At 30.1% G+C, this 22025-nt stretch overlaps 2 protein-coding genes across 3 annotated transcripts; both read left to right on the forward strand.

Moving 5' to 3' along the window:
• The first annotated feature begins 1291 nt into the window (after nucleotides 1-1291).
• LOC114183653 (uncharacterized) lies at nucleotides 1292-9767 on the forward strand. Its single transcript, XM_028070745.2, has 12 exons — nucleotides 1292-3566; nucleotides 3700-3939; nucleotides 4044-4173; nucleotides 4416-4568; nucleotides 4693-4928; nucleotides 5046-5115; nucleotides 5921-6127; nucleotides 6342-6574; nucleotides 7408-7486; nucleotides 7625-7765; nucleotides 8844-9139; nucleotides 9233-9767. Exons 1-11 carry the CDS (start codon nucleotides 1492-1494, stop codon nucleotides 9045-9047), a joined length of 3768 nt encoding a protein of 1255 aa, XP_027926546.1. The 5' UTR covers nucleotides 1292-1491; the 3' UTR covers nucleotides 9048-9139; nucleotides 9233-9767.
• A 5656-nt stretch (nucleotides 9768-15423) lies between these two features.
• LOC114190541 (alpha carbonic anhydrase 4-like) lies at nucleotides 15424-18340 on the forward strand. 2 transcript variants are annotated; one of them, XM_028079475.2, is made up of 7 exons: nucleotides 15424-15526; nucleotides 16600-16814; nucleotides 17037-17143; nucleotides 17245-17347; nucleotides 17593-17751; nucleotides 17843-17896; nucleotides 18163-18340. In XM_028079475.2, exons 1-7 carry the CDS (start codon nucleotides 15424-15426, stop codon nucleotides 18244-18246), a joined length of 825 nt encoding a protein of 274 aa, XP_027935276.1. In that variant the 3' UTR covers nucleotides 18247-18340. The 2 variants fall into 2 exon arrangements, with proteins under 2 accessions (XP_027935276.1, XP_085525662.1); XM_085669536.1 differs by having other exon boundaries at nucleotides 16603-16814.
• Nucleotides 18341-22025: the final 3685 nt, after the last annotated feature.

A 22025-nucleotide genomic window follows, 5' to 3' on the forward strand; every position in this document is an offset into this window, starting at 1 on the left:
GTTGTCCTAAAACCGTTTAAATCATATCAATTATAATTCATACATGGGTAACTACAACTAATTCACATAACTGCACACAAATAGTTGACATTAAACTCGATTATCCGGATACATGCATTTCGAATCAGAATCACTAGAGACTTGTACTTGTGGTGACCTCTACTGTTCTGTAGAGCCCTTGTCAATGGGTTTCACCCTACCACACACTAGGTTAATCCATGATCATCTAAGGCTAGTATCCTACCTTAGACTAGGACCTCCTACTACTCTCACCACATGAACTATTTTACTCTATTTGAGTGTAAATGATCATTACAGTTTCAAGATACCACCTTACTTGAATCCATAAATGCATACTCTAAATTAACACCACTATAAAATCTTCCCATGAGACCCATGGAATTACATTCAAACACATACAATATTCATATATATATATATATATATATATATATATATATATATATATATATATATTTACAAAACTATTATCATCATATTTTCACAACAATACTTTCACAATCACGCGTACATCCTTTAATCATATTTTCATATTCACATATAAATAATTTCATCTCAAATTTCAAATAGTAATTAGATATTTTACAAAACATACCAAGTCAAGTATCAAAATACTAACATCATCCATGCATAACTTCATACATCATATTTTTTAAATTAACTCAGTCAATCACAGGTTAAAAATAAAGAATTAAAATTTTGCAGCATTTTCACTTAAGCTAGATTTCTTTCTTGAGCTAAAAGACTCTCGTTTGAACTAGAAGGCTTTCACTTCAACTAGAAGACTCTCACTTGAATATTCATATGAAAAAGATGAACAATAAGGTTGAGTTGAAGAGGAAAAAGAACTGGAGTTGAGTAAAAAGAGAGAGGCTTGCGCTTTTAGAACAATTGAGATTGTGTTTTAAAAGAATACATTTTTACATTTTCATTGTTATATAAAATATGTATATTAGCTTAAAAATAAAATATATATATATTAGCTTAATTTTTTTTTCAATTTGTCTTTTAAAGCAGAAACCAAACATAAAAATAAATATTTTTAATTTCGTATTTTCTTAGAACTGAAAGTTTTCTTAAGTAATTAGACAAGTGAATGAAAGGAAGAGTAAAATAGAAGGAAGATAAGAAAGCGAAAAGGTAAAGGATCCCTAACTAGGTAGGTCCCACACTGGTTGACGCTCACCACCATGCCTTCCCAAAGTCTCGTTCATTCTTTTTATTCACTCTTTCTATTATATTATTTGAATTTAAATCTATTTAATCTAATTTGGGATCATAAATCCCGAGCTAAATTGCATTAGCCCAAAACCATTTCCATCTATTTAATCTAATCCAATCCCAAATCTTAAATCATAAATTACAATACATTACCCCAAAACCATTTCCATCACCTTGTGTTGTGGGAGACTGAGAATTTGAACTCTCAAACCCGTTGGAACCAACAATTTCAAACCCTACTCTTCTCCAATGTCGTCTTCCGCCGCACTCCATTTCCAATCTCCGATAGACTCCGCGGAGGCGCCGCCGCATTCTTCCTTCCTTCATTTTAATGCTGACTGCTTAAACCCTTCCGTCTCCGCCGCGCGCACGAGGTCCCGACCGAGGTTAGTCAAACTGCGCAAGCAGTGTGCGTCTCAGCAGGCCAGGTCCCGGAACAGAGCTGGCGCCGACGACGGTGATGCCGGCTTCAATCCGTTTCGCGCTGATCAGGTAAACAGTAATGGTAGTATATTGGAGAGTGGTTTTTCGAACTCTCGTGGTGACAATGGTTTTGTGTTTGGTGCTGGGAAGGTTGAGTCTGACTCCTCTAGGGATTTGAATGGGGGAATCAGGAGTGGTGGTGTGGAATTTGTGTTTGGTGCTGGGAAGAGTGACGAGGGATCGATAAAGAACGGTGAGAGTGTTGCGGAGACGGTTTTTGGTGAGGGAGGGAAGGTGGGGTCGAATTCGGAGGGGGAGTTGAAGAGTAGAGTGTTTGTTTTTGGTACTTCTAGAGATAATTTGGATTCTGGCTTGAGTACAGAAAAGGGGAAATGTAGTGTGGGGTTGGGGGATTCGGGTGCGGTGAAGGAATGTAAGTATGAATTTGAGTGTGGACAACGTGATCACTTTGGGGGTAGCTATAGTGGTAGAGAGTCGAGTGTTAATTTATCAGATGAGATGGAGAAACTTAACATTAAACATTCTGAGGGTGTTGATATTACTGGGAATTCGAAGAATTCACATGCCAATGGTTGTGCTGCTGGTTTTGTTTTTGGAGGAAATGACATCGGTTTTGGTTATTCTAGTGTTAGTTCAAAAACCGAAGCTGGTGGTCAGCAGTTCTGTGCTCATGCTGCTTCTGGGAACGTTGGCGTTCAAAATGGAACTGCTTGCGGTATTTCCTCTGATTCTTCAGGAATACATTCTAAGCCATCCACTAGTCAGGAAGGCGTCACAGATTTCCAGAATGGCAAAAATCCAGGATGTTATGTGTCTGAAGATTCGAAAGTGAATGGAGCGGCAGCGTCATTTTCCTTCTCATCATTTGGTATTGATTCCCATCCAAACTATGCTTCCATGGGCCATTCTTCAAGTGCAGATGGTGATAAGGGCGATAATTGGTTTGCAAGTACTCCAGAGGCTTCCAAAGAGTCTTTTGCTGACTTCAAACCCCCAATATGGGATCCTTCTTGTTTCAAAGACAACTTATTTCCAAAGTTAAATAGAAAAGTTGAATCCACACAGACGGGTCGATCATGTAAGGAAAAAGGATCAAAATGTACAAGGCGAAAATCAAAGCTTCATTCTTTAAACAAGAAACAGACAGGGCCAGATCATTTGTCAAAAGAAAACAGTTCACTAAAAACCCCTGATTCTTCTGGTGTCCACTCACCAATGGATTTTTCTCCATATCAGGAAACAACAGCAAGTGGTCAAGATGTAAATGCTTCTAAAGGATTAGATGATCTGCATTCAACAATTCCTACTGATTATAAAGGAGAAAACTTGCCTACTACGGGGAGAGAAGATATGAGTACAACTGATAGAAGACATGGAGATCCGGATAATAATGAACGAGTTGAAAATTCATCTGTTGACAATTCTCATTCTTCTGGCCCTGAGATAGTCTGGCCTAATTTGAAAACTGAGCAATTCTGTGGTGGTAGTGCAGAAGGAGCTTCAGCTGGTGCTGGTGTCGACTTCACCTCAAACATTGAAAGGCAAAAGGATGATATTTTTCGTTTTGTTCCTGGTCTGAATGAATCTAAGGGGAAAAATTTTTCGTTTTCTGCATCTTCAACTGTGGTTGGTACTCCATCAGTAAAGCGTCAACAAAAGAAGAAATATAGGAGGAAATGGGGGTGCAACACTTCTGTTATCTCGCCTCATGTGAATGGAAAGTTTGTATCTTCTGTACAATTTTCACCACATAGCACTGCCAACATGTCATCAAATTCTGATGTGATGGATACATCTCAGATAAATGGCCAGTTCAAGGATGGGGATGTTGCATCATCAGAGGCAATTCCGTCATCAGCCTGTGACAAGTGGAGACTCAGGTACCGACCATAAAAGAAATCATCTCCTTCATAAATATATTTTAATTAGTTTTTGATATTTGTTATGCGGATTTCTGTTTAATGTTCCTGGAATTTGCGTGGTTTATTTATCTGAAATCATGATTTTATTTAGGGGAAACCAGGCCTATAAAGATGGAGATCTTTCTAAAGCTGAGGGTTTCTACACAATAGGAATAAATTCTGTACCTTCAAGAGAAAGATCTGGAAGCTCGGTTCAGCCTCTTTTACTATGCTATAGTAATCGTGCTGCAACACGAATGAGTCTTGGAAGGATTAGAGAGGCTCTAGAAGACTGCATGATGGCTACAGTTCTGGACCCTTCCTTTCCGAAAGTGCAGATGAGAACTGCTAGGTAAGAGTTTTTTTTCTTTGTACTTGTATTTGTTTTAGATCATAAATTATATAGGACTTTAATTTTTCTCCTACTCAAGTGACGATAATGATTTTCCTGTCCAGCTGCCACCTTTTGCTAGGGGAAGTCGAAAATGCTCAGCAGTGTTTTAATAAGTGCATGGAATCAGGTAGTGTTGTTTGTTTGGATCGGAGGGCTATACTTGAAGCAGCTGAAGGTTTACAAAAGGCTCAGGTATTTCAATGATTTTTTCCTTTATGTGGATAGCGCAATTTTGATATTGTAGATTTGATGAATTTTTGTGAACTTGTACTAATATTATTATCAGTTTTATATTACAATCCACTACTATCACTACCTTAGATATTAGTGTTTCGAGGAGCAGTTAATATTCAATTTTGCTATTTCTCCTGGTTATCTTTTAAGGTGTGCATGATCTTATTAGATGTCTAAAAAGTGTTAATACATATTAACAGGAAGTTCTCAAGTGTATAAATAATGCTGCCGAACTTTTAAAAGAGAGGACTTCTGATGCAGCTGCTACAGCGTTGGAACTAGTTTCTAAGGCATTGTCTATAAGTTTATACTCAGAGAAATTGCTGCAAATGAAGGCAGAGGCTCTATGTTTGGTATTTTATACTCCAACTGTTTTCTCCTCTCATCCTTTTGCACTCTTGTTCTGTTTCGTTGTTTTTCTGAATTATTTTGCATGGATAGTAAAATGTGCCGTTTGTTTATTGTAATGTCTTGCAGCTACGAAAGTATGAAGCAGCAATTCAGCTTTGTGAACAAAGTCAGCATCTTGCAGAGAAAAATTTTGTCTTGGCAAACAATGCTCCGGTTTCTGATAGTTCCTTGTGTGATAGTTACTCTAGTGTAAAATTGTGGAGGTGGTCAGTGATATCCAAGTGTTACTTTCGTTTGGGAAGGCTTGAGGCATCACTTAATGTTCTAGAGCAATTACAGCATCTTGTGTCTGTTACTGACAAGTAATTCAATTGATTACTGATCAAGGCTAATTTCTCATTTTTCATTTCAATCAACATAAGTTTTAATTTTCAAAAGCTAGGGATGCCTTGCGAATTATGATCAATTCAATTTTGTAGGTGTGTGATTGATAATATTGAAGACTCATTATCATTAGCTTCTACAATAAGAGAACTTCTAGAACACAAGGTAATTTCACAACACAACACCCTTTTCCTAAATTATTGCCTGAATTAAAATGCCTATATTTAAAACATCTTGTCCGTCCTCTCAGAGTTAGTTTCCCTGTGACCTAAAGCATAAATACTATGACGCATGGACACCAGGATGAATAAGATTGTTTCAGTGTCCTTTTTGAAAGTATTAATCACTAATATAATGTTGATTCTTGAATCCATTTAATTCAGGTTTTTATACAATAGAGTAAGTAGGTTGGCTTCTTATTCTTCATTTGAATGGTTTTCAGATTTTAGTTTAGTATTTCCAGGTAACGGTAGAAATTATGCTGATACAGTGGGCCCAGGGTTTGAAAAGTCTACTCTAGGTGGAGCAAGAAATAACAGATTGGAATATTTTGTCTATTAAGGAAGCTTATCTATTACCACTTTGTTTTTTTTTTCTTTTCAAAATTTCGTATAAGGAGTTTGTGGACTATTTAGGAAGCTGGTATATATTGCTGTTTTGTTCTGACATGTAGATTTAGGATAGGATTATCAGAAAGTTAATTACATATAGGATTACCTCGGTAATTGATAACAATATAGAACTATCTAGGATGTTGTTGAGGAAAATATTAAAAAGGGGTGGAAAGTTAGTCAGCCATAATCTTTTGTTATTTGAAGGAAATTATTTGCAGTTTATGCTCTTTTGAGAAAGGAGGCGGTAGATCTCTACTTATAACTGTCTTTATTTCAATAATTCTGCTCTTTATATTTTCTGGGCCCAATCGTATGGCTATTAATAAATTGATCTTTATTATTCTTCTTAACAACAGAGGGCAGGGAATGAAAACTTTAAAGTGGGAAAGTATACAGAAGCTATAGAGAATTACACTGCAGCTCTATCATGCAATATTAAATCATGTCCTTTTATGGCAATATGTTTCTGCAACCGTGCTGCTGCTCATCAAGCTTTGGGCCAAATTGCCGATGCCATTGCAGACTGTAGTGTGGCTATTGCCCTTGATGGAAATTATGCAAAGGTATGTCTTTCTAATGTCCCTTCAATTAGGTAAAATCACGAGTGCCTATTTGGATTTTCTTATTAAATCTAGCTTCACCTATTGAAATATACGGAGTATTGGAGTAATATGGATTACGGATAGAAGTTTCATTGAAACAATCATGATTCTTTTTCTGTTTGACTCTAGTTTTGCTCATGAGGGGACAGGAGATCTCATTGATCTCATTTTGTAGGCAATTTCAAGAAGAGCCACCTTACTTGAGATGGTTAGAGATTATGAACAAGCAGCTTGTGACCTTAAGAGACTTATAGTTGTTCTTGAAACTCAATCTAATGAAAGGGACAAACAGTCTGACTCACCCAGTGGATCGAAAGGTGTGAAAGAATCAAGGCAAGCTCGTCAACGTCTTCTTTCAGTGGAAGATCAAGCCAAAAAGGGGACACCCTTGGATGTTTACCTCATTTTGTAAGTTCTTTATTCAATTAAGGATTACCTGCCCTAAATTTTTTCTGTACAACAAATGAAATTGTGATTTAGGGGGGGTAAATTCCTGAAAAATCAATTCAAAGTTTAAGAGCCAAGTCTGCTTTATTGCTACATCAAGGCATGGCTCAACCCTCCAGCCTCAATAAAGGCTTACTGTAATACTTAGGGTCAGCCTGCAAATGAAGGACCAGTAGCATAATACAAACCTAAGATGTTTGCATTGACACAGTTTGGTCATACTAATTGAGCCAACCCTCATTGGACGTGGATGCTAATGTGATAGAGATTAAATCGTTTCACTAAAAAATTGTGTAGGTACTGTAACATTTCACTACTTCCACTGATATCAACAACTGCCCACTGCGGGCTCTAATCCCTGCCACTGTAGGATGTTTCCTATCAATACTGTGCTCTAAAGCTATCACTTTGTCCTCAAGCTGCAAGAAACAATCCTCTAGAAGTGTCATGGATTCCCAGAAGTTTACAAAATTATCAAGGTCTTGCCCATTTGATGTGACGAGTATGAGCAACTAAACTGGTTCTCACTAGATTATACCCGATCCAATCACAGTTTCTGTATTATAAATTGTCGAATGTAACTAGTTACACGAGGATCAACCTTCAGAGTATTTATTTATTTTGCATTGGTCAATTAAAATTCTTTTCGATTCTATTCACTATATCTCATGATACCAATACATATCTCAATGTTCAATCATGCATTTAACTCTCCTGATTTCTATTGCTGATAGTTGCAAATTCTGAGTATCCAAAGACCAAATGTAAATTCTGTTTTGTTATGTGAACTCCAGAGGAATCAAATCAGCTGATACAGCAACAGATATCAAGAAGGCATACCACAAGGCAGCTCTCAGACATCATCCGGACAAGGTTCAAGTCTTTTTGTACCTGTAATATAGTTACATTGTATAACTGTTTTCATTTGCTTTTGGATAAAAGAGAGCCTTTTTTAGCTTTCAAAACATTTTTACTTAAAATTTATTTTATCTGTTTTTGGTTTGAATCTAGGCTGGTCAGTTGTTGGCAAGAAGTGAAGTTGGAGACGATGGCCAAGTTTGGAAGGAAATCTCACAGGAGGTGTACAAGGATGCTGATAAGCTTTTCAAAATGATTGGAGAAGCATATGCTGTGCTTTCAGACCCAGCCAAGGTTCTGTGCATGATTATTTTTGCTAGTTAATGAATCTGAATGCATTCTTAACAAATAATGATTGAATGGCTACCTGTACTATATTCTTGCATTAACATGCTCTTCTGAAAAGCCTAAGTTCATTCCTGTCTTAAAACATTTTGAAGCTGGAGCAAACATATTTTATGGTGCTAGTTTTTTTGCGAACAGAGCTAACAAGTAGATAGGCAGTAGTTTAATGAGCCTTTACATCTTTACGAGTTTTCTTGTGTAATGTTGCCCATTATGATAATTTTGGTAAAACCTGTGTTGTTCCTACAACTAATAGCGCACCATATGTAATACTTGATTCTATATTCTGGTTGAAATTGAACCCTATAGAGTGGATAGGTTATAATACCCAATTATCTTAGCGTATAATTCTAATAATTTTTGAATTGGACTTTATTGAGTTTTTAACAACCTAAACATTAGTAGTATGTATTGATCTAGTTGGATGTCATCCATAGAGAGTTTGATTTTGGTTTATCTTATGGATTGGCATTTCTTGTGCTCATGTGCCTATGCAGAGCTTATTTCTGCTCGAGGGATACAGACATGTTAATAATCAGAATGCAACATATAAGTGGCATTATTTTGAAAATATCTCTTAACTCTCTTTCTCATTATTAATATGTGATGGAGCATTCTGCCTCGCTCTCACTCCTTGTCTTCGCTACACCTGAATTCGTGGTGTTTCCTGTAGTTTAGGCATTATTGTGGCCTTGAGATGGCCTTTTTTTTTCTTTCAGCCAGTATTGGACTAGGTTCCTCTTAATGGGTTAGGAATTGTGGTGAAAATGTGACTATGACAGTTAGTGTTGTCCGTAAGACATGATTGATTGGCCTTGCTAATTAGAAAACATGCCTACACGCTCTTTCTGTTAAAAGGCATAATTTTTTGTATCTAGTGTTGGGATGTCCTGCATCAATTTCTTGGGACACAAGATAACTTCACTTAATGCATGTGATTTTACGATGGAATCGAACAATTACTGCAGAAGGTTTTTTCCTTTGTAATTATATAAAACTGATAAGTTTGTACCTTTATTGATAGCAGCGGTCGGAGTATGATTTGGAAGAGGATATAAGGAAAGCTTGTAAGGTAAGTAACAGAGGTGGCACAAGCAGGAGATCTTCAGATGCTTATGGGGGGTTTGGAAGACCATGTGATGGTTACAAATCTCCCTCTGACAGAACTTCAAACAGACGAAATGGACGGGACCATTGGAAGACATATGGACATTCATATTCTCGATGGTAAGAAGATACTCAGGTCATGGACATTGAGGTTCCATAATTGATGTGCCCCATTTTCATGATGGTATGAAAACAGGCTTAAATCTGCTTCTGCTGGTAATTATGTCTCCTATACTCAATCTGGCTGAAACTGACCACCGTGGACTTTACTAATACATACGTATATAATTTTGTTTTGGTGTAATTCAGGCCATGATTGTTTATTTTTTGGGGTCTGAGCTCAGGCATTGCTCAAATAAGATTGTACGTAGATTTTGCAAGCAGGGCATTGTGCCCTCAAGTGAGGCTTGGAAAATGAGGCAAGAACAGGACCCCGCTAACGTGATTTATGTGCTTCACCAACTTAAATGGTAACCAAGTGTTGATGCTGTATACCTTACCTGTGCTCTCCATACTTGTTCATAGATAAAGTCATGCTATCTCAGACAAAGGATTCAATGCACTTGGGCCTCCCTACTTTCTCAAATGTCACAGGTGCTGTTATTCTTTATCATGTATCACTGCTTTTATCTGCATTGAGATCCTTAATAGGAATTGTTTTCTGCCCACGACAAATGCAAGTCATAATAATACAGAAAATATGATTTTGATCCACCCTTGGATTCCAAATGAGTTAACCGCTTGTAGAATTGTATGAAATATTGATATCGATTCTTTACATCAATTAGTGTATCTTATGCTTGACCAAGTTCATCCAAATAAATGCTGTCATGTTATTCAACAATTTAAATTATATTTCTTTTTCTAAATTTATGATCCGGAATGGCGCAACAAATATTACATTTCTAGAACCACGATTAAAAGACTTTCCAAATCTTCTTACATTTTGCCCTAATCAACAATTATCACAACACTGCCCAATGCATACGAGTATACTTTTTCTTATGTTTTTAACCGTTCATTTCCTGTTGTATAAATTAGAATTAAATATGTTTTTGTCCTTTAACTTTAAATTAGTTCATTTTCAAAATTTTGGTTTAATTTAGTTCTAGATTTTAAAAATATGTTAATTTATTTATGTTAACAAAATATTGTTAAGTAAACATGTTTCATTATAATATTTGTACTGTTTGTTATATATTCATTTTAATATTAGTTAAAAAAAATGTTTACTTTAATAAATTTTGATTAAATTTCTAAAAATAAGAGATAAATTGATTTAAAATTTTAAAGAGGAATTAATTTTATTTTTTGGTAAAAAATGAGGGACTAAAAATATATTTAATGTTATAAATTATTATAATTAATTTTTCTTAATTATATATATATATATATCATTTATATATCATTTATTTCGTGAATTAACCTAAATGCCAGGGGATAGAATTAATTTCTGTTAATATAATTTGATATAACATTAAAAGAATTATATTCTCCAAAGTATCTGAATAAATGAGTGAAAAGTCAAACACTAATCAAATCACTAAATGTAATTAATTTAATTTTTAATATATAAGTATTTTAATATATGTCAAAATTACATGGGTCTTTCTTCCTGCATCTCCAAAATTTTTTCTACACCTACAAACTTTCTTTAAATTCCCAAAAAATCCTTTGACCCGCATGTATCACACTCCCAAAATTATGTCTACTTTCAGAAGTCAAAAAATATCATCGGAAGTCAAAATATATCACCGGAAGTCGATTTTCGGAAGTCAAAATATATCACCGGAAGTCGACTTCTGGAAGTCAAAATATATCACCGGAAGTCGACTTCCGAAAATCAAATATCATCACCGGAAGTCGACTTCCGGAAATCAAATATCATCACCGGAAATCGACTTCCGGAAGTCAAAAAACAATACGGAAGTCGACTTCCGTATATAAAAAACTTATATATTTTATTTTATTTTATTTTTTAAAACATGTATTAAAAATTATAAAACATATAAATTTAAAAAAAATTACTTGAAAAAGTAAAAAAAATAAGTAAAAAAAGTACTAAATAAAAAATTAAAAAATAAAATTGAAAAATAATTTAAATTCAAATAACAAAACTTGAAATTAAAAAAAAATGAAAAAAGAAATTATATATATATATATATATATATATATATATATATATATATATATAAAATCGGAAGTCACACTTCCGTATATATATATATAAACGGAAGTCAAAATCCGTTTATATATCTATAACTATATATAAAGGGAATTCTCTCTTTTGTGTCCACATTTCATAATTCTAATATAATTTAATTATTTATTATATTTTTAAAAATTAACGCTTAATTTTACAAGTTTTTATAAAACTATTTACTTATCTCTTTCTTCTTTTTTCTCTTACTATTCATCAACAGTTATTTTTCTCATATTTTTTTCATACATTTCACTTTAATTTCTATAAATATACTTTTAATTTTGTTCATTAACTTAATAACATTACAATATCATCAATTATAAATATAATTCAAAAAATGCGTACACACAGGTTGTGTTTACCCTAGTATAAATATATGGAAGTCGACTTCCGAGATATATATATATATATATATATATATATATATATATATATATATTTACTTTTACTTAAAGTTTTATTATTTTAATTTAAATTATTTTTTATTTTTATTTTTAATTTTATTTATTTTATTGATATTATTATAAATTATTTTATTTATATATTTCATGTATATTATTTTATATTTTATTTTAATTTTCTAATTTTGTTTAAAATTTTAAATAAAATTTTTAGTCAAAATTTTATTATTTTTTAATTTTAAAATTATATAAAAAATATATATAATTGAAAAAACTTTAAAGATTTGATTAAAATTAAATATTTAAATTTTAAACAAAATTAAAAAATTCAAATAAAATATAAAATAATATACATAAAATATATAAATAAAATAATTATAATAATATCAATAAAATTAAAAAATAATTTATATTAAAATAATAAAACTTAAATATATATATATATATATATGTATATATTATTTTTTTTTCATTTTTTCTATTTAAAGTTTTATTATTTGAATTTAAATTATTTATCAATTTTATTTTTTAATTTTTTATTTAGTAGTTTTATTACTTATTTTTTCTATTTTTTAAAGTAATTTTTTTAAAAAAATTTATATGTTTTCTAATTTTTAATACGGTTTTAAAAAGTAAAATAAAATAAAATATATAATTTTTTTTATATATGGAAGTTGACTTCCGTAATGTTTTTTGACTTTCGGAAGTCGATTTCCGGTGATGATTTTTTATTTTCGGAAGTCGACTTCCAGTAATGATTTTTGAGTTTCGGAAGTCGACTTTCGGAAGTCAATTTTCGGTGATATATTTTGATTTCTGAAAGTCGTATATTTTGACTTTCGGAAGTCGACATCCGGAAATATTTTTGGGGTGTGATGTTCATGAATTTTTTTAAATGGTCAAAAGGTATTTTAGGAATTTAAAGAAAAGATTGGAGGTGTAGGAAGAAAGACCAAATTACATTCAGCAGGAGAATGTTACATGATATTTTAAAAGTGTAACAAAACAATGCGGGAGAACTACAAATAAATACATCATAACTTATTTATTAAAATTGAAATAAAATAACCATTAAGTATTTTATTTTCAATTAGATTATAATAATTTAAATTAATTTAGACTTAAACAATGTGCGAGGACTACAAATAATACATCATAACTTATTTATTAAATTTAAAATAAAATAACCATTAAGTATTTTATTTTCAATTAGATTATAATAATTTATATTAATTTAGACTTAAACAATGTGCGAGAACTACAAATAATACATCATAACTTATTTATTAAAATTGAAATATAATAACCATTAAGTATTTTATTTTCAATTAGATTATAATAATTTATATTAGTTTAGACCTAGATATAAATTTCAGGTCTCTGATATACAATTAATTTCTTTTTAGCACTTTATTTTTTCTTCAAATTAGGTAACTAATAAATTAGAACGTTGATTTAAGTATATATTCTCTAAGTTGATATATTAAATCCGTTACACACACGTTTTAAGGATTGAATATCTTCAGTATGAAAGTAAAGACTTGTAGAGAGATGCGATAATGGTTGATAAAGTTATTTCAAGAGGCTTATGTTACGACAAACTTTAATAAAATCTTATAAATGAATTTTGAGTTTTATTCAACTTCAGAAAAACTAGTTTGTAAGAGAAATTTACATTCCCTTTGTGTTTCGTTCAGCATTGAAAAATTGATTTCAGTTGAATTAATTTTTTAACGCAAAAACAGTAATTAATTGTTCCTCATTCAATTTGAATTTTTACTCTTTAATTGATTTTGAAAATCAAGCTGAAGTAATTTTTCAACGTGGAAGCATGAATTAGTTGCTTTTTAGTCTATGTGAATTTTTTACTCTTTAATTGATTTTGGAAATCAAACACATATAAATTATGCGTTAGAAAATCAATTCTACATCAATTTAACACAAAATTAAATATGCACTTTATTATATAGTTTTAGTCGTATATCTATTTAATATCAACTTTCCCATCAATAAAACTACAAATATTTTGAGACCAGTTAATAATACTCCATTTTAAGAAAAAGTTAAAACAAAAATCTATGAATAGACATAGAAAACTTGTTTAAGTCATTATTTACTTTTTCATTTAAACTTATACACGCTTAGATTAAAACTAATTTATATTTATTTAAATTTAAATAATTTCAACCATTAATGTTTATTGATTATTTATTATAAATATATACACCAAAATATTTTTCATTGTTGTTATTATAACACATTATTGGCGAATTTAAATATTAATTGCTTTTTGAATCACTAAATCTTTAAATAATAAAATACATTACAAATTATATTGTCAATTTAGAATTTAAATAAAAATTTCTTAATTAGTACTAAGTCATGATATATTTTCATAGTGCTGGGAGTAGTAAAACGGGTCGGCTCAGTCCATTTTGACCAATCAAAAACAAGTCGGGTCGGATTGATCCACCAAATTGACGAGTTGAACTACAACGAGTTAAAGGATTGAAAATTCTAATCTGATCTGCCCTTTTCCTGACGGGCCGGCATGATCCGTTTTGACATGCCTATGTACTACCGTGAGACTTATCATGAAACACAAAACACTATTTTATTATTTGTTTACTGCAAAGAATTATTAAAAATCACAATTTTATTCATGTTACATGAAAGTAATGAAATATCTATAATGTCACACAAACGAAAATATTCAAAAAGGTTAAAAAAAAACTATTACTGAAATCATGAAAATAAAATTCAAATACAATTCGTAATTTACAGTAATATTACATAAGGTAATCAATTAAATAAAGTGAATATTTTCCTAGTGAATATTTCTTGATTTATAGTTCGAATCTCCTAATCATATTATTAAGAATGTCAACAGGACAGGTAGGATACGGCTAATATTTTAATCATATAAGTAAGGATATCAACAGGGTGGGTATGATACGAGTAGTAGTCTCCCATACCTTACTCATTGAATAAATATTTATCTCGTACCCGTACTCATATCTGTTGGGTATCCATTATGCGGGTATATGCATAATTTTTTAATATCCACGGATACCCATGGGTACCCGCGTATATTTTAAAAAAATAAAAATAAATGTTTAACAATATCTTTTAATGGTAAATTCAAATAAAATACGATACATAACATTCATAAATTTTAAACAAAGTCCAAATAACCCATTTAAATAGTGTTGAATGACAATTTACAAAGAAATAATTTTTTTTAAACTAATTGATAAAACAATAAGTCATTCAAAATCGATATGTTAATATTTTAATCATGTTTTTTTTATTTTTTTTAATTTAAATTAGAGTATAGCGGGTACGGGTATCCACGTACGGATACTATGACACCCATACCCGCCCCGTTAACATATGGGTATTAAAAATACCCGTATCCGTTACCTGCGAGTATCCATTTACAATATTCATTTTCTACCCGTTGTGGATTTTATCCGCGAATACCCACGAGTACGAATTTTTTTTACATCCCTGCATACCATCCAAATTCCTTAACTTATATATTTTTCCTCTATTGGTAGATAAATAAATTGGTGGTTGGTATTGCTTCCATAACTTTATCTTATCATAAACTAACGCGACATAATTTATTCAAGGTAGAGTTATTATATGTTTCTTAATACAAGTTACTTGTCACTAATTAAAATAAAAACATTTTCTATTGTGCATTGCTAATGCTCATAGTAAATAGTTCGTGAAAGTAGGCACATTTGATGGCAATGTGTGAATGATGGCCTTCAAATGGAACTAGCTTATAGGATGTGAAAATATATTCTTGTAAATCTTGAAAATAACAAAGAGCCACCAATATATACATATACATGAGTGTTCATCACTAAACACTCACAACTACAATAATGAATCTCCACACCAATCTCAACTTCTTCTCTGTGCTCTTCTTCCTCTTCATTCTCTACCTCTCTACTTTCCCTGCATCATCACTTTCTCATTCTAAAACTGGTATGAATCAGGTCTATGTTATTTGATTTAATCACCACCTTAATTACACTACTTTTATATTGTGACAGAAGATCTTCATCTGAAAATTGTTTATTTGGTTTTTTATTGTATCAAAGTAATATCACACAAATTTACTCAAAATTCACACAAATATCACTTTATAAGCTGGTTTTTTGAGGTTGAGTCAAATTTAAATTTTAGTTCTTAACATGTTATCAGATTTATGAGTTAAAGTTTATTCTAATGAGATTTGTTGTTTGTTAGAGATTATTTTTCCACCATGTTGGAAATGTATATGCTCATCGTGATAAAAATCCAAAAGAATATTAAACTGGAAACCCTTTACATTTCTTTTACGTTATTCACTATTAAAAAAAACTCATATTTTCTGTCAATTTTATTTTGAAACTTTTTTGTAAGAAATACTTATAAATTTTGTTATGAAAAAAAAATTATAGAAAATTCTGTGAAATTTTTTGCAAAATATGTTATATAAAATACTTTTCACAACAAATTTTATAAACAATACTTACAAATTTTATAATTTTATTATAAATAATTACCTACGAAAAAATTATATATCAGTTAAAATTCTTAGAAAAAAAAATTTAATTCTTTTAACAAATTTACAAAAAAAATTCTATATAATATCAGAATTTTTAAGTGACCGAACATTCATAATTTATTTACAGCTTTCTTTTGGAGTCATCACGGGATTCACCATATAAAAAAATTAGTAGTCTCTTCACATATTTGTGAAGCCATATTCTTTTTCTTTCATGATGTTTTCCCACTTTTTTTATATATTGTTACCCAACGTTTCCTCCTATATTATGTGGTCAATTTCTTCACGCCTTTGAAAAAGAAAAAAATGGTTCTTTCTTTGTGTGGCAAATATCTTCATTAAGTGCATGTACGGTGCATTTTTTCATACCTATCATTGCTGATAAATTGAAAAAAAAAAAAAAAATAGAGGTGAAGTGACAAACTCTACATTTCTTGAAACATTAAGGCACTTCCAATTCTAACTTTTTGTTGTTCATTTCATAAAAGCTTCTCTTTTTGGTGAACAGAAGATGCAGAATTTGGCTACAAAGAAGGAAGTAGCAATGGACCAGAGAAATGGTGGCGTCTGAACCCAAAATGGACAGTATGTGGGAAAGGAAAACGACAATCTCCCATTGATCTTTCAGACAAAGTGGTGAACCAGTTTCCTGAATTGGGTCAACTTCAAAAACATTACAAACCAGCTCCTGCTGTTCTCAAGAATATCGGTCATGCCATCATGGTGAGCCAAAACCACCACCACTTCACTCTTAGGATCACCGTTTACAAATTCAAAACACAATAAAACTCATTTTCAATGCTTTTATTCTGAATGTTACAACAAAATGCTTTAATTCAGAATCAACTTTACACCGATAATTAGTTGCATTGCATCTTATATTGCAGCATCAATACATTGGAAAATCTGATTAACATGAACGCATTACTGTTAATGACATGACAGGTGCAATGGAATGGGAATGCAGGGAAGCTTAACATAAGTGGAACTTATTATGAACTGATTCAATGTCATTGGCACACACCTTCGGAACACACGTTCAATGGAACAAAGTGATTTTGCTGTTTTTCATTTAGTTTCTTTAACTGCTTCATGTAATGGCAATGAGCTTTTTTAGGATTGTATTGACATGATTCTTCTGCTTCTTTTGTAGTTTTGAGTTGGAACTTCATGCAGTTCATAAAAACTCTAAAGGAGAGATTGCTGTTATTGGAATATGGTATAAAATTGGTCGTCCAGATCGCTTGCTTTCAAAGGTTTGCTATTGTTCTCACAGCTTGTGAATGTTCGTACAGAATTCATCAACTAAAAATCAGGTCAATTAATTTAAAGTATATAAATGAGTGTAAATCTCATTTTATACATGAGTTTTGTAAAAGTAAATTAGACATGAAATATATGTCTAAATGGTGTGAATGAAATGGTTGTGTATGGTGCAGAATGATCAATCACAATCTTTTATTTTATTTTTTTTAAAGCAAAACCTTTATTCTTTTGGCAGCTTCTGAAGGACTTAAAATCACTGGGTGACAAGGATATAGATTTAGGAGTTATTAACCCAGGAATCATGGAGATTGGAGGCAGAAATTACTACAGATATGTTGGTTCTCTTACAACTCCACCATGCACTGAAGGTCTTGTTTGGACCATAGTGAAGAAGGTTCTGCACTCTTTCACATAACTTTTTAACTAGTTTAGATCGATTTCTGCTAAAACCCTTTTTGCAAACTCATACTGCATATGTATTACAGGTGAGAACAGTATCAAGGGAGCAGTTGAGAGCATTGAAAGAAGCTGTTCATCACGTAAGAAAATTAAGCACCAGAGAGCACCAAATCTAAAAGGATAATGATATTTTGACTACTAAATTTTGATAATTTATCTTACAACATGAGATATCATCTCTTAAGTGGTTTTGGAATATTGAGAAAGAAAAAATAAAAAAATGGAAACCAATTAGAAAACGACGCCTAAGATTATAAGATAAAGTTATCAGAATTTAGTAGTCAAAAAATCATTTTTCAATCTAAAATGATCAGAAACCTTATCTAAATTGGTCATTGTTTCACAGGGATATGAGAAAAATGCAAGGCCAACCCAGGAACCTAATGGAAGACAAGTTTGGTTATATAGCCATAAGAGAAAACGTACTTAATAAAAATATGTGAAGAGAATTTAAGTGCTTCTGCCATGGAAAATAAGTAGACAATGATAATGGTTAATATGGGATTATGTGACCTTTATTAGGGTTTTTAGAGTGTATTTCGGTGTCCTAGATTTGGTAGGTAGTTTCTTTGATTTCTTTGTTTTGGCTGGTATAGGAGATAATGAGGACTTTTTTTCTTTAGCAATAAAAGTAGTATCTTGCATAATTTATCTTTTTTTCTTCTTTTACCTATATTCTATTTATTTAAATACATAGTTGTTTTCTATTTTCATTCATGTAATTTTTTTTTTCATTTTAGATAAAAAAAATGTGTTGAAAAGAGAACCTCTCTAAATTTAGAAGAATTCAACTTTATGTCAAATTAACATTTTATTTTAGTCTCTCTTTCATTTTAATTTGTTCAATTGTGTTTCTTTATTTTTTAATAACAATTTGTACCTTATTTTTTTGGTAAGGAAGTTAATATTAGTTATGTTTGTTTAAACCCTTTTTCCAAAGAAGAATTTTGTAATAAAATAATTATTTACTATAATTTTTAATATGTTTGGGGTGAGCTTATTTAAAAAGTGTAAGTAAAAAATAAGTTTTTTACTTTTTTATGTAACCGAGTTACTTTTTCTGAAAGAGTAGATATATAGTAGAAAAAAAAAATAGTTAACAAAAATTATCATAAGCATGCATATACCAATTTCTGTTTATACATAAATCATTTAAAATAAAGCGTTTTTAAACCATTACTATTTTCAACCCAAACAAACGGAAGCATTATATTTAAAAGAGATGATATATATATATATATATATATATATATATATATATATATATATATATATATATATATATATATATATATATATGATATTTTAGAAGACCATTTATGAAAGTTCCTAATTAGGACTCCATATATAAAATAAAAAATTTAATAGCTGAGAGTTGCTTTAAGATTTTTTTTTTCAGTTACATCTTAAAGTATACTATACATATTCACATGTGTATTTAATTTAATTATAGTTAAATATGTAATTAACTAACTTAAACAAATATTTTAAATAAATGAAGCATAACGCATATACACCGCTAAAAAAATCATTAAAATATTATTAGTTACTCTACCAACTAACTTAAATATATATAAATTAAAAATTATTGATATAAATAATTTTTATTACAAAAAAAAATATAATTAATTTGCAAATTAAAGTTTAAATTAATTTTTAACAATTACTAAATTTTTAATTATATTAAAAAATTAGTATATAAATTATTTTCTAATTTAAAATTAAAAACTACAATTTAAAATTAGAAACTAATTTAAAATTATTATTAATAATTAACTAAAATCTTTATAGTTAGTGATATATAGAATTAGTAATTTTAGTTATAAATGTTTTGTTTTACGTTACATTATTCCTGATTATTGAAGTGGTTTAATTGTACTGTTACGTACCTTTATGTTTTATACGTTTTAGTTTGATACCAAATAAGACGTAATTTTAAAAAATCTAACGTAAATTTCGATCATTATTATATCCTTATTATGTTAACTACGTCTACTTTGGTCTAAACTTATCCGATGCACCCATTTTTAATGCTAAGTTTCTAATAACCGATATAAAAATATTAAAATATTCTCTATGTTACGTGAATAGGAATGTCAATAATATCTTGTACTTTATTTGTTGTTTTGTACCTTGTATCTGTATTCATATTTGTCAGGTATTTATTATGTGGGCACTTATATAATTTTTTACCCGTAGATATTTACAAAAAAAATAAAAATAAATATTTAATCACATATTTTAATCATAAATTTAAATAAAATACAATACATAACATTCATAAATTTTAAACAAAGTTCAAATAACCCATATAAATAGTGTTGAATGACAATTTAGAAAAAAATTAATTTTTTTTAAAACTAATTGATAGAAAAATAACTCTTTCAAAATCAATATGTTAATATTTTAATCATGTTTTTTTATTTTTTTAATTTAAATTAGAGTATAGCAGGTATGATTATCTATGGATACAGATACTATGATACCCATACTCTTCCTGTTAACATGCGGGTATTAAAAGTACATGTACCCGTTACCCACGAATATCTATTTACAATATTTATTTATTACCTTTGTGGATTTTATACGCGGATACTCCCCCGAGTACGAATTTTGTTGACATCGCTACGTGAATTTTGATGTAAAATTTATTGTTTACGTCAGCTCTTTTTGAGGTAATTTAACCACAAAAAACCTTTACAAATGTCTCTTTTAAATTAATACCTTAAGGTAAAAAACCCTAATCATGAACCATCATCATCTTAGAGTGTCTAAAGCCCCCAATTTTATTTTATTTTTTTTCTAAAGAAGGCCTCACATGCATGCGAAAAATATGAGAGCCAAATGAGGAAAATGAAAATTGTGACAATGATGGATATAGAGAAGAGGAAGAGAAGAAAATTAAGGAAAGCTTGCGACTTAAAAAGGATTTAGTGATTCCTAATTGCACCCCTCTCACTTCACTAAACTCACTTTTTTTTGTTTGTTTAATTCCAAAGCCCAATAAGATAAATCTAAGTAAATAAAAAACACGTATACTTAATTCAAGGGAAAAAGAAAAGAAATGGGAAACTCTTTTTTTAAGTAAATGCACATTAGATAGAATTTGCATATGAAACTTAATGATTTATTTGTCAAAATAACACACAACGAAAACTATTATCAATATCTCACTCACACAATTTTAAAATTATTACTTACCTTTTTATCAATAGAAGTTTAGGGACAAACCAAGACATTCCAACAATGTAAAATAAAACATGATTTTATATTTAAAGTAAAAATTAATTTCATACTAAAATAATATTGCTAATCATATAAAACAAAAATCACTATTTAAAACATATTGGTGAAGAGGAAAAGATCAAAAGGTAAATTCAAATAGAAGTGAATGGAAGCTGAAACTTGATATGGCATATTATTTTTGTATACCTTTAGTGAAGAAAATTGGTCCTTACATTGCATCCAATTGAAGACAAGAAGAAAAAACATTCCTAATGCAAAGAGTAAAGAAATTAGCAAGCTTAATTAAAATGAAATAAAAGTATCATAATATATAATACCTTATTTTCTTTTGTCCAGAAAAAGTTAATGCTTTAACATATAGTGAAAGTAAGATTCTTTTCTTCCATCTTCCAAACAAAAACTGATGGGAAACTAAATACATTAATTTAAATATAAAATATTAAAAAATTTATGAGTAAATATTCATAAAGTGATGGAAACTAATTTGAATGTATTAATTAAAATATAAATATTAATATATTTCTATATTAATGTTCAGTGATATGTTAGAAGATATAAAATGTTGATTTAAATAGAACTCAATCATGTGTATAGGAATGGCAACGCGGCGGGACGGGCACGGGTTTCGCTATCCCATATCCATCCCCGTAAAAAATTCCTTTATCATAAAAACTCAACGGGTATTAAACTTTTGACCCATCCCCATCCCCACCGGGTAACGGGTATAATCTCGTACCCATACTCATACCCATTTTCTTACTACTTCAATATTAATTTTAATTAATTTTTATAAAATAATAAAATTTTTATGATAAAGGAAACATAATATTATCAAATATTCAATATTAGAATGATGATTGTTTCTTCCATATCAAATACTTTAAAATAAATTATAATTGTTTACATTTTATATAATAATACCAAATAAAATTTTAGAGAACTAAAACAATTATTAAATTTGCA

The sequence above is a fragment of the Vigna unguiculata genome, chromosome 1 (genome assembly GCF_037176805.1).
Source record: "Vigna unguiculata cultivar grain cowpea cultivar isolate G323 ecotype 2 chromosome 1, ASM3717680v1, whole genome shotgun sequence".
In the NCBI taxonomy this organism is placed as follows: domain Eukaryota; kingdom Viridiplantae; phylum Streptophyta; class Magnoliopsida; order Fabales; family Fabaceae; genus Vigna; species Vigna unguiculata.